A 16,214-nucleotide genomic window follows, 5' to 3' on the forward strand; every position below is an offset into this window, starting at 1 on the left:
GTTGTTGAGTTATCTTCTGAATTTAGGCTAAGCATTAGAGGGTTGGCTATTATAATCGTTCGTGTGCCTAAGTTCACTTTTGAGATTCTTGCAACATATTAAACTGAGCCCTGGTCTAATCGGTCCAAAGTTGACTAGTGGGATGCCTGAACGCAATTCAACCAGAAGTTCTGAAAGATCGCTTCCCTTGTCAGCTGACCCATTAGAATAAAAAACTGGAAGACTTCGGCTTTCGGTGATCTAACAAATTCCAAATGATGAAAATAAAATTTTCAGACTAGCTACAGGTTTGTTGAAAAAGCTTATGTCGTACTTCTCCGGTGACAGACCTTCAAATGGCCGTGAGAATACGAATTAGAAAATGTCGGTTTCCGCAACTTCGATTGCATCTACTTCAAAGTAGCAGAACGAGTTTCAATGATCACAATTAAAATCGAAGAAATTTACGACTGAAACAAGTTCATCGTGGATGTCTGAATCAATTTCATCAACCACTGAACCGTTGACTAATTCAATAAATGATATATATTTTGTCCCGATTCTGTGGTAATGTATTGGCTGGCCGTATGTCAAGCCCGCATAGGCTGCTCTAGTTTCTGGACGGACCAATTCATTCGTTGGTTTTGAGTCACATTTCGACCTAGTCAATTTTTCGCCTATCAACCTTGACTGTCTTCGTGTAAGCATATGCATGTGCACTTCTTATCTTACTCATCACATGTCTGTAAATTATTTTTGTTTGACTAAAGATATCGATTCACATTTGGATAAATAGATTCGGCTCACTCTCCTTCTTTATTGTGCATCATTTTGTTCTACTTCGCTTTCCGATCAACGATGGTACGAAATACTATTATTTTTGTCGCAACCGCAGAACAACTATTTTTCCGTCTGCATATGGTACTTCGAGTGTTAAAGATTGTGGTTTCAAACTAAAACAAGAGAAATACGACTTTTAAATATATACAACTGAGTACTTAGAATTTACTTCTGATCGCCAGGGAAGACGCTCTGATCCCGAAAACACTGAAGCCATAAAGCGAATGCCGCTACTATCTGATCTTAACTCCCCACCATAATTCTTCGGGTTAGTAAATTATTATCCCCACTTCCTTTTACCTATGCATCAACAATTCGCACCTTTAAATGAATTTATAAGCAAAAAGATGAAATGAAACTAATCTCCTCAGTGTCTCTGGAGCCTTCAAAGCATCAGAAAAACACTGATCAAATATGCTAAATACACATTTAAACCAGAAAATCGACATAACTAGTGTTACTGATACACGGAATCAGGAACTATAGCTGTTATTACCCATATTTTCCAGAGTAGCTCTCAGGAGGTTATTGCTCGTGTATCCAGAGCATTACTCACTCGCGAAAAAACCCAACTTAAATGAAGAAAGAGGCAGCAGCAGCCATTTTCACAATTGAAAAGTTGTATAAGATGACCTACAGGAGACATTCCAGTCTCTTAGTGATACATAAACCTCTACTACCAATCTTTAGTTCAATGAAAGATATCCCAGTGTATCCAGCATGTCACTAGCAGCGATGAGCAGCATTTCTTCTCAGTTACTATTTTACCATCAAATATTTCACGACAGTCAGTTTGGGACATGTTGGTGCATTATCGAAGCCAACCAACTGCAATCGACCAGCCGACGATGGTTTTGTCATTGCCACAGTACCAATTAAAGAAGCAAATTGGACGTTATCACATGGGATACACACCTTACTAAGAACAGTTAAAATGGTCCAAGATGTCACGTTAAGGGACAATGAACTGAAGTATATCGGCAAGTATTGGAGAAATCGATGGCCAAACTTAGTCGAGAATGATTTGATATTTTTAAAAGCGTGATGGACTGCCCGTTAACAGTTCATGCCTGGTACCTGGAGAGCGTCTATTTATCTCTTCGTCATCAGACACCAAGTATCTAAAGAACCCGGTGTGCAACACATAAGTATTAGTGCTGGTGGTTACCCCTCGTTTCATACGTTGAAAAGGCCAGGTTAAAGGTTATAGTAAGTCCGTAGTGGCATCGGCTCCTAACCACACAATCTCTGATGCTGAGCGTATAATTACCGACATTTACACTCAACATGTTATTACTACCTTTTTTCTCTCAGAGACTTCGTGGGCATGCTCCTGGGTTACCTGAACACTGCGTATCCTGCCGTTGCTGATTCTTATAAATTCCCCCTGAGGATACGACTGGTATTCTAACTTTACAATTAGCTACCAGTAGCACCTTCTATTATCGAAACCTTCTTGGCCAAATAGAAATCAGAAGTCAGACGAGAAGAGGTAGGAAAGATATATTTGATACGTTATCAATATATCGAGGAACGTTTATTCTAAGCTGACTAGTGAACGTAGGAGCAGTGTCCCACGCCGAGTTGAAACGTGATCTGGTACGGATGCATGACTGAAAGCCTTCAGTTAAACAAGTCCACTTAAACAACGTGGTCAGCATCCAATGTCGAACACTTGATGAGCTATTGCTTTTGGGGAATTATTTACAGCTACAGATCACTCCTCCCTAGTGAGGTAGTGATGCCCCTAAGACGTGACCAGCCAGAAGTTTAAACTCAACGAGTTTGTCGTTGGTAAACACTCTTCTGATAGCTTGCTCCGTTTAGCAGCGTCTGGTCGTCTTTCCTTAAACTAAAAGACCATGAGGTACAACATAACAATAAAGAAATAAAATACAATGAAAATTTCGGTTCCTTGCGAAACTTCGTCGTTCTTTTCCAGCCGTCCTGGAAAGGAGGAAAAATAAAACGTGTGAGTGCATATCGAAAATACACTCGTACTTGCGTAAGGACACACGATGAGCGGGAAAAAAATAAATAAACTAATACACTTACAAACAGCGTAAAAGCGATCGGAAAAAATGGGTTTTTTTTTGGTTTTTTTGATATATAAAAGATATAAATACGCTCAAAAAAATAATTTTTTTTTTAAATAAATAAAAAAATGAGCATATTAGAAAAATTATCTTTTATAATAAACAATGAAAAGGGAATTCGAGATAAAGCTTGTGTCCTACGTGCAATAGTCGTTAAGATGTTCTGGAAATCTTACTCTTCTTCCAGAACGCGTTGTTTTAGGTTTATCTATCGACGTTGACGAAGTTTCGAGTTGTGTGTCGGCTGTCGTGTAGGGTACTACGAGTGTAGGAGCCATGTCGTACGATTGTACCGAAGGAAATTCGACGTAGCTAGGGTTTCCTTCTAAGTACGCTGCTTTGAGGCGATCGATACTGATGCTATCGTTCGTGTCGTTCTTATCGACTACATAGTACTTAGGTTCACGTTGAAGAACTTTGAAGGGTCCTTCGTATGTTGATTCGAGAGGTCGTCGATGTCAGTCTCGACTAACGAAGACGTGTGTACTATGTTGTAATTCAGGTTGAACGAAAACATCAGTTGGTTGAGGTCGAGTGTGAGCAGGTTTAACTGAACGCATAGCGTTTGTAAGCCTACTCGTGTAAGAGTTAAGATTCTTGTTCAATGAAGAAGCTGAAGGATCCACGAATTCTCCTGGGAGTCAGTGTCGTTCCGTAAACGAGTTGCGATGCAGTGTATCCAATGTCAGCTTTCACTGCATTGTGGATACCTAGCAAGACGAGTGGAAGAGCGTCTGTCCACTGTGAAACGTTTGTAGTTGATAGTGAAGCTTTAAGTTGCCGATGAAAACGTTCTACCAACCCGTTTGCATGTGGGTGGTATGCTGTCGTTCGGAAGCGAGTGATTCCTAATTGTGAGGTTAGACAACGGAAAAGTCCGGATTCGAACTGGCGTCCGCGGTCTGTAGTGATGGTTGAAGGGCAGCCGAAATTTGCTACCCATCGTTCGACGAAAGCGCGAGCCACTGTTTCAGCAGTAATGTCCTTAATCGGTACTGCTTCTGGCCATCGAGTGAAACGGTCTACGCATGTTAAGAGATATGAGTATCCGTTCGAATCGGGTAAGGGTCCTACCAAATCTAGATGGACGTGGTCGAAACGAGCGTCAGGGGTTTTGAAAAAGCCTAAGGGACATTTGTTGTGTCTTATGACCTTAGATTTCTGACAGCTTACACAGGAGCGTGCCCACTCCCTCACGTCTTTATTCATGCCAGGCCAGCAAAACCGTTCGGCTATAAGTGTGACTGTTGCACAAGCACCTGGGTGAGAAAGATTGTGCAACGTATTGAAGACGTTGCGTCGATAATGTTTTGGTACTATTGGACGATCCCTACCTGTAGATGTGTCGCAAAGCAAGGTTTCCTTACTTGTTCCCATCTGTTTAATACCCAGTTTTAGAGTTGTCGGGGATAACTCGTGCTGAAGATCAATGTCTTCCTTTTGAAGCTGAGCGAGTTTAAGAAGGTCGATTCCTTGGAAACTGTTCAAGGAACTAATACGAGACAAGGCGTCTGCAACTACATTGTTTGCTCCAGAAATGTGCTGTATGTCTGAAGTAAACTGCGAAATGTAGTCGAGTTGTCGAGACTCTCGCGGTGAGTACTTGTCTGAAGATGAACTTAAAGAGAAGGTAAGAGGTTTGTAATCGGTAAAAAGTGTGAATTCTCTTCCTTCGATGGAATGTTGGAAATGCCGTACAGCACAATACATAGCTAGGAGTTCCCTACCGAACGTTCTGTACCTCGATTCCGCGTTTAGCAACCGTCTCCGGAAAAATCCTAAAGGTTGCCATGAGTTGTTAACCCATTGTTGTAAGACTCCTCCGATTGCTGAGTCGGTTGCGTCTACGGCGATACTAGTGGGCGCTTGAGTGTCCTGATGAGCAAGGAGGGTTGCTTTAGCGATGTGTTCCTTAACTGTGGAGAATGCTTTACGGGCTGTGTCGTCTAAACTAATTGATTTTGCATTTCCACGAAGTTGGTCGGTTAACGGTTTCATAAGAGATGCGCATTTGGGTATGAACCGTCTGTAGAAACTTACAAGGCCGTTGAAAGTTCGCAATTGCTTGATCGTGGTCGGTTCTGGGTAATCCAGAATGGCCGCCACTTTGCTCCTAAGGGGTCGGATGCCTTGGGCATCAATGGTGTGTCCTAAGAAGTCTAAGGAGTTGGTTCCGATTTGGCATTTCTGAATGTTTACAGTAATGCCATGCCTTTGGAGTCGATCGAAAACAATGTCCAGATGCTGGAGATGTGATGCTCTGTCCGGACTTGCTATGAGGCAGTCATCAACATACGCATGTACGAAGTTGAGACCTCGGAAGATGTCGTCTATAAACCTTTGGAAGGTTTGAGCCGCATTTCTTAAACCAAAAGGCATTCGTAGAAATTCGTAGAGGCCGAAAGGAGTTATAATGGAGGTTTTAGGAATGTCGTCGGTTGCCATCGGTATTTGGTTATAAGCCTTAACTAAGTCGATTTTCGAAAAGACAGTTGTACCTTTCAAGGTAGCTGTCAAATAGTGAATGTGAGGCAACGGGTAACGATCGGGAATGGTTTTAGCATTCAGACGTCGATAATCACCAGTTGGCCGCCAATCGTTGCTGTCCTTTTTAGGGACCATGTGCAATGGGGATGACCATGGACTATTTGATGGTCGAATTATCCCTAAGTCTATCATATGGTCGAATTCGTTTTCGGCTAACCTAAGCTTTTCGGGAGCAAGTCGACGGGCTTTCGAGAATACATATGGTCCTGTAGTCGAGATGTGATGTGTAACATTGCTGGTTACACAAGGCAATTTCGATTGCGGTTGGTATATCCCGGAGTATTTGTCGAGTAATGATTGACACAGGGGGTCTATGGTGTGCTTAATCGTGACTGGGGATAACCTGCAACCAGAAAAAGGAGTTACGCAAACGGATAATTTAGTGTTTCCGTCTATTAGCTTTCTTGAGCGAGTATCGATTAGTAGATTGTGGTATTGCAACAGGTCTATACCAATGATTGGCATAGAGACGTCTGCAACCACGAAAATCCAGTGTATGGGTTTGCGTAAACCCACATAAAGGTAGACGTACCTTTTACCGTACGTCTCTCGACCACGAGAGACAGATCACTTACGTGAAACGCTCCTACGTGGGGATTTCGACCGACTACGGTCATTACGAAATCGAAGGTAGCGTGTCAGTGTATGACATAGTTCGGTAATGTCATCCGGGGTTTTTCTTTGACTAAAAAGACCTCGGCATTAGTAGATTTTGTGATTTCTAAGATGCAGTCGGCAGATGCAGCCAGCTCGTCTACGGCGTTGTTGTGAAGTGAGGCGAGAACTGCTTGCACCTGTTGAGGAAGTTTAGACAAGAAAAGTTGACTGAATAGGCCATCATCGAAAGTTCGTTGGCCGATAACCTCTCTCATTCTTAGCAACATGTCTGTCGCAGAACCATGTTGCAGGTCGATATTGTTATGGAGTTGGTCTAACCGTTGTCGATCAGTTAGGTCTCCGCGTTTTAAAATCGACCGTTTGAGAGTTTCGTAAGGTTCCGGAACATCACTAGTAAACATACTAGGTGTTACGTACCTGTTAAATTCGCGCGGTAACGCCTTAACTACCGCGAGGAATCGTGTGCGCGAGTCCGTGATTCCGTGCATGCAAAAATCAGCTTCTGCGTAGCAGAACAAGGACTCGATATTGTCAGACCAAAATGGCGTTAACTGAATCGAAGTTGGGGGAATAGATTTTAACTTAAAAACCTTAGGTGACCGTTCCGTCATAGTAATATAAAGAACGAAAAATGTCTAATTAAAATATATCCGGGAAAAACTCTCGAAAAAAAAGTATGTCACAATATATAAAAATCAAATAGAGAATAACAATGAATAATAATATTCCAAAACGGAACAGACTCATAGTTTATTGGCTTGGTGTACCAGATCACGTAAGGCTCACCACCGAGGATACGACTAGTATTCTAACTTTACAATTAGCTACCAGTAGCACCTTCTATTATCGAAACCTTCTTGGCCAAATAGAAATCAGAAGTCAGACGAGAAGAGGTAGGAAAGATATATTTGATACGTTATCAATATATCGAGGAACGTTTATTCTAAGCTGACTAGTGAACGTAGGAGCAGTGTCCCACGCCGAGTTGAAACGTGATCTGGTACGGATGCATGACTGAAAGCCTTCAGTTAAACAAGTCCACTTAAACAACGTGGTCAGCATCCAATGTCGAACACTTGATGAGCTATTGCTTTTGGGGAATTATTTACAGCTACGCCCTCTATTGGTGTGTTTTCAGTCTTTTCAGTCGACAAGCGTGATTCCAAGCGATTTTGGGGTGTCTGATTTTAAGTATCATTTGTAGAACAAACTAATTTGTAACATGAAAAGTCGTATGCATTAGGAAATCTTATTAAAGTGCTAGGTTATCCAGATGTTTTTCATTGTTTAGTTAAAGTTTTAGTTTGTTTATGATGGACAGGAAGCTAAGTAGTCTGTATCGGTCTTGGCAGTGTTGGTCACTCAGTTGATCCGAATTTCTTTTGAAAGACTTGAGTTTCAATCACATGTGATAATGAATTCCATTCGTTGATGATTGAATGAGAAAGTGGATAGTCAGATGACAAGTAATTTGTCTTGGGCCTGTGAACATTTTTCGAGTGTCCTCGTAAAGTCTCTGTCTTGGAAGACAAGAGAAATGAAGGCATATCAGATGGATTAGACCAGTAAACGAGCGATATCAAACACCTTTAGACACTTTGCCCCTCAGTTAATGGATGAGTGCTGCATATAATAGTGTAGGTTCCGCTTAGGATTTCATTTAAATCATTTAAGCTACGCCCACGTCTTTTATGAAAATTTCATCAACTCTCATTCTAAATTTCCACGTGTGGAAAGCAAAGTGGAGATCAAGTCTCGAAATGAAATCCTCAATGAAAAATACGTTCTTGGATGCAACTCTCACTCAGAAAATGACCGGAAAAATACCCGAAGATGCTTGGTGTCACATATATATTGATTATGAAAATGCTGACCTCTTCCCATTGTACACCTGCTGGAACACTTCAACATTTGAACTTCGAACGTCTGTTTTCTCTAGAGCATTTTAACTCAGATCTATAAAACTGTAAACCTTGGAAGATGAGATTATTTTTTTCTTGTGGGAGTCAGTAACTAAAGGTTGTCAATTAAGGATTTCTCATTGGTAAAAATGCAGCCCGAATGTGGCGGTTTCTTGCCGTCTCTTCATAGGATCCGATACTTCATATTTCCAAATAGTTTTAGCCTCTCAACACAGTAAAAACCGAGGCTTAGTAGAACTATCCTCTCCACTGTGTGAGTAATCTCTAGAAGTACCGAAGTCACATAAGATCACGATTTAAATATGTCCTAGACCAAATGAGTGGGCTAGTCCTTCCATCATTTGGTTTTTGTGCCAAAAATCAGTGATAAGCCTGATACATATCACTTCAATCAGACAACTTGTGTCCGTAGATAGGCTCACTGAGGGTCGCACTGATTCATCGAGATCTAAAACCACATGAGAGTATTCCTGGCAGATCTTCTGTTATACACCTGGTGCGGATGAATAAAAAATATAAAAAACATCCTTTATAAGACCAACATGCATACATGCCTTCTGTTAATGGGCTAAAAGCTAAAATATGGAGGGCTTTCCGGTTCAGTGGTCCTTGAATCACACATCCTTCATGTTCTGATTAGCCTTCAAGTGTGATCCTGAGTCACAATTAATTTTCGCATTTAGCCATGCTTTTTTAGATATCCAGGCCTCTGGCCGAATGAATAAGGGATCTTCTACTGTTAGAAACTGCATCGAAACGCTTAATTCCCCCAGTCATTTGAAAAAATGCGTGCATTTCATGACAATTTACAAGAGAATGAACTTACTATCGCACTCTACTAATTTTCTCCAATCATCTAGACATTACAAGACGTTAGTTAGTATTTGGTATTCACTAGTAACAATTGTTTGACTATTGTTAACTTTTAGGTCGTATGAAGCGCAATACTCAATGTAGATTTTAGTTGGCTGTGCATGAAGGCATTCGCAAAGGTTTGAGAGTTACGTTCCGCTAATTTCTACTACAGAAAAGGGCTCCCGATGCCTCAGATAACGGACCTGAACCTAGTAAGTTTTATCCTGTTGTTTATTGACGGAAATATATCATGGTTTCTCCCAGTGACAAACCCTTATTTCTAAGTTCTTTGTTTGTTGCCAAGTGAATAAAACCTTTTTATTCAATAAAGCATCCATAGATAAAGTGAGGAGCTTCTTCTCAAAGTTTGGCAGTGGTTTGCGTACTGCTTTCGTCAAACCACAACATCCTAGTGTGCCAGTTACTAGTCGTGACGTTAACAATTATTGTTACTCTTCTGATGAACTGACAACAAACAAAGAAGTTTTTTCGGCCTCAAACGAAACAGTTGATGCTCTTCATCCTTTAAGGTATGTTTAAATTTTAACTGAGGTTCTGAAGGTATGTTGGCTTCGACCTACTTTCTAATTAGTCAAGTGTTTGGTTTAGAGGTGGTAGAATTTACGAAACGTTTCCTATCCACTTCGTTACCGACCGTATATATTAGTTGCTTTGTTGTCTGGTGGATTGTTGGATCTATTTCCCTGTAACTGGTCTGAGATCTATTTAGTATTGCGTGGCACATTGACTATTCGTGTTTATATGTAGCTACTATGTAATAGTTCACCTTTTTCTTAGCTAAAGCTACCATATTTATGTGAAAAATATATTCAAGTGTAAACTTATCTTTATGCACTAGTGAGTTTTTATCTTTGTACATCTTTGGTGAGGCGAATTCTTGTTGCCCTCCTTACGGCTGTTGAGGTCAGTTATGTATATTTAATTGCTATTTTACTCATGTTCCATGTCCATATTTATATGCAGATCTAAGTTTTTACGTTGTTGCTCTCTACAAAGTCCTGGAGTATCGTAGTTTTTCATTAAAGTCACCACTATTTTTTTTCGAGTTCACTCAAAGTCTACCATACTTTTCAAGCAACCAGTTACATCAGCGACACTGATCTCTTTTGTTTCACTTCCTGATGGGTGTCTTACTTGGTATAGCAACACTGCTGCTGAGTCCATCAATTTCATACAAATGAGAACTGAATAAATCCTAACATTATTTGTATCGATTAACTTGCAGTTGTTTAGTCACACTACATTCACATGCTCTCATTGTCAGATATAAATAACGTGGCCAGTAAAATATCGTGATCATAACACTAACCAGGTTCAATCCTGAGATTGTAATATCGTCCACTGTAGATTTGTTAGGTTCTGTACTAAATTACCCAGCTGTTTTAGTCTACCCACTGGGACCCATCATTCAGATAGCTATTTAAAAAGTTTGTAGGATGTTGCTTTCTCTTTAACTTCTATATACCGAACTCCTGAAGTGGTTAGCTTGAGTAGTTGTCAAACATTGGCTACGGTAGGAATATTACTGAAATAGGAATGACATGGAGTATATACCTCGCAGTTATAAAATATAGCGTTTAAACCGAAGCCTTATGGTTAAACCTAGTCATATTTCCTCTTGTTTATCACAAGTGCCATTCAGTGAAGCGTTCAGTAAAGTTTTCAACGCGATTTGTTATTTATAAAAACATCAAGGTATATGAAGACATCACTGATATCTTACAAACACAGTAATATTTATCTGGGTGCATAGTCTACAGTTAAGTTCTATATAGTACAGTAACCATGAAAAACACAGATTTAGTTGCAAAAATCATTGACTCAAATGATATTTATATATTTCGCTGACTATAACTAATGTATTTTATAGCTCTTTGTACCGACTATTCAGTTTAATAATCTTAGTGAAGTAAGATATAGTTCAATCGAGAGCGAATTTACTACACGTATGGACCTCAATACATGGCTAGCTACCCGTGGTTACACTTAGGTCTAATTGTTTATAACCATAGAAACTTACAATCTATTAACACAAGGTAACTAAATCTTGCTAACTTGTTGTATGCACTCATAAACTTTGGTTCTTCTTAATCAGCATTTTATTATTCTGGTCTGTTCATAATGTAAAATATCTCATTACTAAGAAGTTTTAGCACATGTCATTATTTTTATATCCTTTTAGAACTGACCACCCAACTGTACGAGAGTTTTGTTGCCCTTTAGATCATAGAATCCCCTAATATAATACTGGATGGCTTGTTAAATTATTTAATATGTATTCAATCCAAGCAGCGTATTCTTTTATGGTTAAAGCTTCTAACTTACAATCACTTATTAACGCGTTCAAATGCCATTTTTGTCACATTTTTTCGGAAAGCTAGAAGTGGTTCAAGTTCATGTATAAAAACTCGTACTTGGTTACTTGGTCACATTAAGTTTGGGCACCCGGGCAGTATTCCAGTCCTCACGCAAATCGAATGATCTATGTGGCGCATATCTATTTGGTGCATTCCTGTACCAATGTTTATGTGTCTAAATAAATAAATCCAAACCATGTATCGATAATTTTTCTATATGGCGTATCAGGACATTTCGTGTTTCATGGTTTATTTTTGAACAGGATTCTTTACTATCCTAAAAAGCACTTGTTAACAGCTTTTCTATTTGTTTATTTATTGTCTCTTGTCATTTATATCTATTGCTACTACTTACTAACGGAATGAGATAGCCGTAAATCTTGTGTTACAGCGTAGTTTCGATTGCGTCAACTGAACACTGCATTTCAATATAACCTCTCAGTAAAGCTTTTGGTTAAGCGAAAAGGTGTCTCTAATTTATTTCTCTTGTAATGGCACATATTCACTGGTGGCGTACAACGTAATTAAGTTAACATACATATTTCCACGGTTTTATCTGGCCTTTCCTGTTAACTATAACAGGAATTGTAGATACTGTCGTTTAGTTTCATCATTCTTAGAACGTTTGGTAACGGTATAGATCTGATGTTTATAAAAAGCATTTGGATACTGAATATATGGGTTGTCATTTTATTATTTGGTGGTGTAGGTTCCACTCAGACCTCAAATAATCATTTGGTAGTGATGGCTAATAAGTGTTGTTTTTCTTAATTTTTATTTAAACACAAACATTGGTACAAGAAGACAGAATAGATATGCGCCACATAAGTCATTCGATTTGTGCGAGGACTGGGATACTGCCCTACACTAATAAGTGTAGTATATTCTTCGCTTCACCGATATGTCAAGTATATTTTTTGGTCAGAATAAACTTTTTGCCTTCGTTTACTCTAAATGGTTAGTTTTAGGGAACAACCAAGTTTGTGCATTTAGCAATATTTAATATAGTTTATTGTTAAAGCACTCGTCTTTCGAGTCGTAGGTTGCGGGTTCGAATCTCTATCTGAGAACTAACTAGATTATTTCTGGATTCGGGAGTATCTCGTAGTGTTAAAGCGATTGTCATCCTCATCTTTAGTTTTCTCCTGGGTCAATCACGAATTAACTTGCAGAGTATGAATCTCCTAATTATACTTTAGGTACTGGTTTCCATCATACTCCACAAATTGCTCAAAACTCGTTGGGAAATGACTTTGGAGTACCAAGCTGGTTTTCATTTAGTTCTTGGATACATTGACCATGTATCAACCCCCCCACCAAATACCCGAAAACTAACGTAACTATTTCAGGCTAACAGTCATATTTTTCCTGACATCAGAACCATCTCGATTCGTCGTATAGAAATCTAGTCGAACATTGTATGATAAAGAAAAATATCCTTAGGAACCTTGCTAACACCTTAAAGTTCTGTACAAAAACACCTAAAAGAGATTGATGGTATATAGCTGCTTCTTTGCTTTTCGAATTGCTTTTGTTGTCTTATTATACTGAACATTTTTGGTGCTAGAAATGAATAAGCCAAAAAAACTAAATAATCTTTATATGTTGAAAACAATATCGGGACATTTTCCATCTAGGTCACCATCTGTTTCGTGGAGACTCAAGTCTTGTCTCTTGTAATTCTAGTCTGCCTGAGCCAAGGGTTTCTGATTCCTGTCTTCGTAAAGTTATTCATATTCATGTGGTTAAATCATGCAAGTGACCGTAATATCACCTGTTTTACAGCTAAGTATGAGACCTTTTCTAAAAAAATGGGAGCGACTTAACATATGAGCTCTTATACTCTTACTACTCTTATACTGCTTATGCTCTTACTACTTCTACCACTATGGGATTTGAATTGACAACCTAATCTCTGTGCTGACTGACTGAACATACGAGCTATCATGAATTAGTTATATTTTACTTGTATGGTTTGAGTGGTTATCGTGTCGATTGTTGCCAGCATATGGTGACTAATTGAAAGAAATAGAGAGGCGGTGGCATAAAGAATAGTACTGCGTGAACACATGTTGGTGGAACCTGAGTACCTGTATGATTTTCTTAAATTATCATAACTTTCTAACTTCTGGCCTCCAAATGCCCTGGTGCGGCCAAGGGTGGAGAAAGTCAGCTCTCCTCGAAATGCCCTCACATGACCACACGTAGACAGCCACTGCCAGGGAGGTCCTACTCACTACCTTCTCAGGGCATTACTGTTGTTTACGAAATTGAGAGGATGAAGGGCGAATGTCCGACGCTTTAACCGGTTTGGTGAACACGGAGAGTCCACCTAGGGAAGTTGGAAAACCCTTATTCCAAACCAATGGTGAACATGGGCTCTAGGATCCTGAAGTAACAAATGGCGTACGAACCAATCATTGATCACCAGCTACCATGGGACTGCATCTCGTGACATTCCTCCACTGCCTTGTGGACCAAACCTTTAGGTCGAAGGCTCCGAGTGTGTCTCCATAAGGGAAGCTACTTGCTTCGGTCTGGGCATCTGGACAGTCTCACAGACCACATACAAACCAAGTGACTTGTGTGATTCATATGTATTCGTTGCCCCTTTATACCAATGTTTGTGTGTGTTCAAATAAATAAATAGATATAACTTCTTACCTGATTGGATGTCGTCAACAGTCCAATTCTGTATCGATCATATCGTACTTTTTTATCATTTTCCATTTGAACAGTTAAGAATAACAGTACAAACTCCGGGGTATATTTTACTTGGCTGCTTTTATATCCTATTTATTCGTCATCCATTTCTTATTTATTTAGTTGTTTCCTTCATTGTTGTTATATTTTCATACCTAGTACATCTTTTGTATATACTGCACTGAGATTTCTCTGAAATAAATATATTAGTAATATTAAAGTGTAGTGTATCTATAACTCATTTGTATATTAACTGAGATCTTTTCTAAATAAAATACTGCGAAGACAAGTTGTAATCTATTTGTTCCTTGACGAGGCAGTATACTCACTATTGGTACATGTAATGCGTCAATTCCATTGGGTGGTATTTTTGTGGCTAGAGAATTTGGCTTTCAGTCGTAGAATCGCAATTTTAAAGCCTATTGTACTTATTGAGGTTTGAGCTGACAAGTACCCTTCAAACTTCAGGTATAGCTTAAAGCTGAGTACATCAGTCTATGCTTAATTAGTTAGTTATCCCTTTGTGCCTAGTGACGTTATCAGGAATACAAAAATCAAAAGTAAATAGGTCACATAGAAAAGATAAAGCTCTGAGTACTAAGAAGTTAGAGTAATACTATATTAAAGATTCGAAAGGAAATAAAGAAAAAAATGCATTTGCACTTCTTTGGCGTTTTTCTTAAAAACTTTATCGCGTTAAGTCTCTGTTCGTGTATAATAATTACTTCATGAACCTCAGTCAAGAAGTTTATACCTTCCACCACGTGTAAGACTAAGATTCAGTAACCTATAGGCTGATGTTATCTTACATTCTTATTGGAAGAAAGAAAAAAGGTTTAAAACGTTCTCCTAGTGCAACTTATGTTGTTTGAGAGGCTGTATTTTGTCAGCGTCATAACGGGATATATTGTTTGCGCGTTTCGTGTTAATAAAAAGTTATCTAGTTAAGTAATAGACTCACTAGTAATCTAACGAGTAAATATTTACGTTGAGCTGTTTACCCGCTAAGTAGAACGGGGAAGCGGACATTTTTAGTGAGCACCGCTTGTCGCTGTCAACACAGACGGTCTGAAAGACACTATTCCAGTAAAGACTATTTTGTTGAGTTGTGTACCTCAATTACGCGCCTTTCAGCAATGAGCATGGCCATAAGCTTTCTCAGTCGACAAAGCCCAGTGCCCCATTGAAGTCAAAATATTCATTTGGACGTCAGTAAGTGTGCTTATGTATTACAACTTAATGAAGGATAATAGTTTGATCAATATATCCTAAAACTGTTAAGTATCGAATATTTATCGGTTTGGGAATCTGATTTCTCTTTATTAAAAGGGAGATGTTTTATTTACCGAGACCGGTGATAATAAAATGGAATTACTCTGAGCACTTAAACTTTAATGCCTTATTCTGTCAAACTAATGATCTTGAATCATAACCTCTAAAAACCTCTCAATTCAACCTGTCAGGCAGAATCTGTTGGTTTCCATTGTTTCAAGTTAGTTATAACCTTTCCAACTTTTCATTGTCAATCACCATACCAATGATGTTAATCATACAGGTTTGTAATAATCAATAGTTCCATAAAATGTTCCATAAAATGTTTAGTTCTAAACAAGTTAACTGCTAACTTATTCGTAATCAATTGCACTGTTTTTTCTATATTTGACTTGTATGTGTTCATATATTTTAAACAGTAATATGAAGTAAGTCATTTGTAGTTGATTATTCTAATTAAAATTTACGCTGTTCACTTTCGAATAGTTTTGTTTGCCACAAAAATACACTAGTAAAATTAACCATGTTCACTCTTATCTACAAATATATGAAGTATACATATGTCTGGTGTGTGGCCACTTATTGATTATCCTATTGTGTGGTTATATAAACGGATTCAAATTATTTTCACCTTTGTTCTAACTAATATATGTGGTGTCTTTAAAATAATTTGTTTCGGTGTTTGATTTAAGTATTTGTGTGTGTTATATTCACTTGACAGGAATATAAATTTAGATGGAGTTCAAGTTTTCAATATCCATTTGAATCAGTTTATAAACTGTTTTCTAACAACATAGTATTTGTAGAAATTTTTCACAACTAAGTGGTTTATAGTCATCTACGAACTTCTTTTGCCTTTTAAAAAAAATTGTACTCAGGGTGATGTTTGTGATAAAAGAAACCCCAAATATGCTTATTTACTATTTTTACTGGGCATCACTAACATTGGATGAGAGTTATGCTAAAATCTACATAATTAGATTCTGTTACACTAAGATGAATTT

At 38.5% G+C, this 16,214-nt stretch overlaps 1 protein-coding gene across 3 annotated transcripts in view; it reads left to right on the plus strand.

The window, feature by feature from the left end:
• Positions 1 to 8,922: 8,922 nt before the first annotated feature.
• The window catches only part of Smp_067000.1 (hypothetical protein), a gene marked incomplete at both ends in the record, with an annotated part of 33,533 nt that continues 26,241 nt past the window's right edge, over positions 8,923 to 16,214 (plus strand). The window contains 3 exons of one of the 3 annotated variants that reach the window (XM_018796738.1): positions 8,923 to 8,994; positions 9,030 to 9,069; positions 9,189 to 9,387. In XM_018796738.1, the coding sequence (XP_018651851.1) occupies positions 8,977 to 8,994; positions 9,030 to 9,069; positions 9,189 to 9,387 (257 nt within the window). Of the gene's footprint in view, positions 8,995 to 9,029; positions 9,070 to 9,188; positions 9,388 to 15,629; positions 15,639 to 16,214 lie in introns of all 3 variants that reach the window. The other 2 variants (XM_018796740.1, XM_018796739.1) reach the window with 2 other exon arrangements.

Source organism: Schistosoma mansoni, chromosome 4 (genome assembly GCF_000237925.1).
Source record: "Schistosoma mansoni strain Puerto Rico chromosome 4, complete genome".
Classification (NCBI taxonomy): domain Eukaryota; kingdom Metazoa; phylum Platyhelminthes; class Trematoda; order Strigeidida; family Schistosomatidae; genus Schistosoma; species Schistosoma mansoni.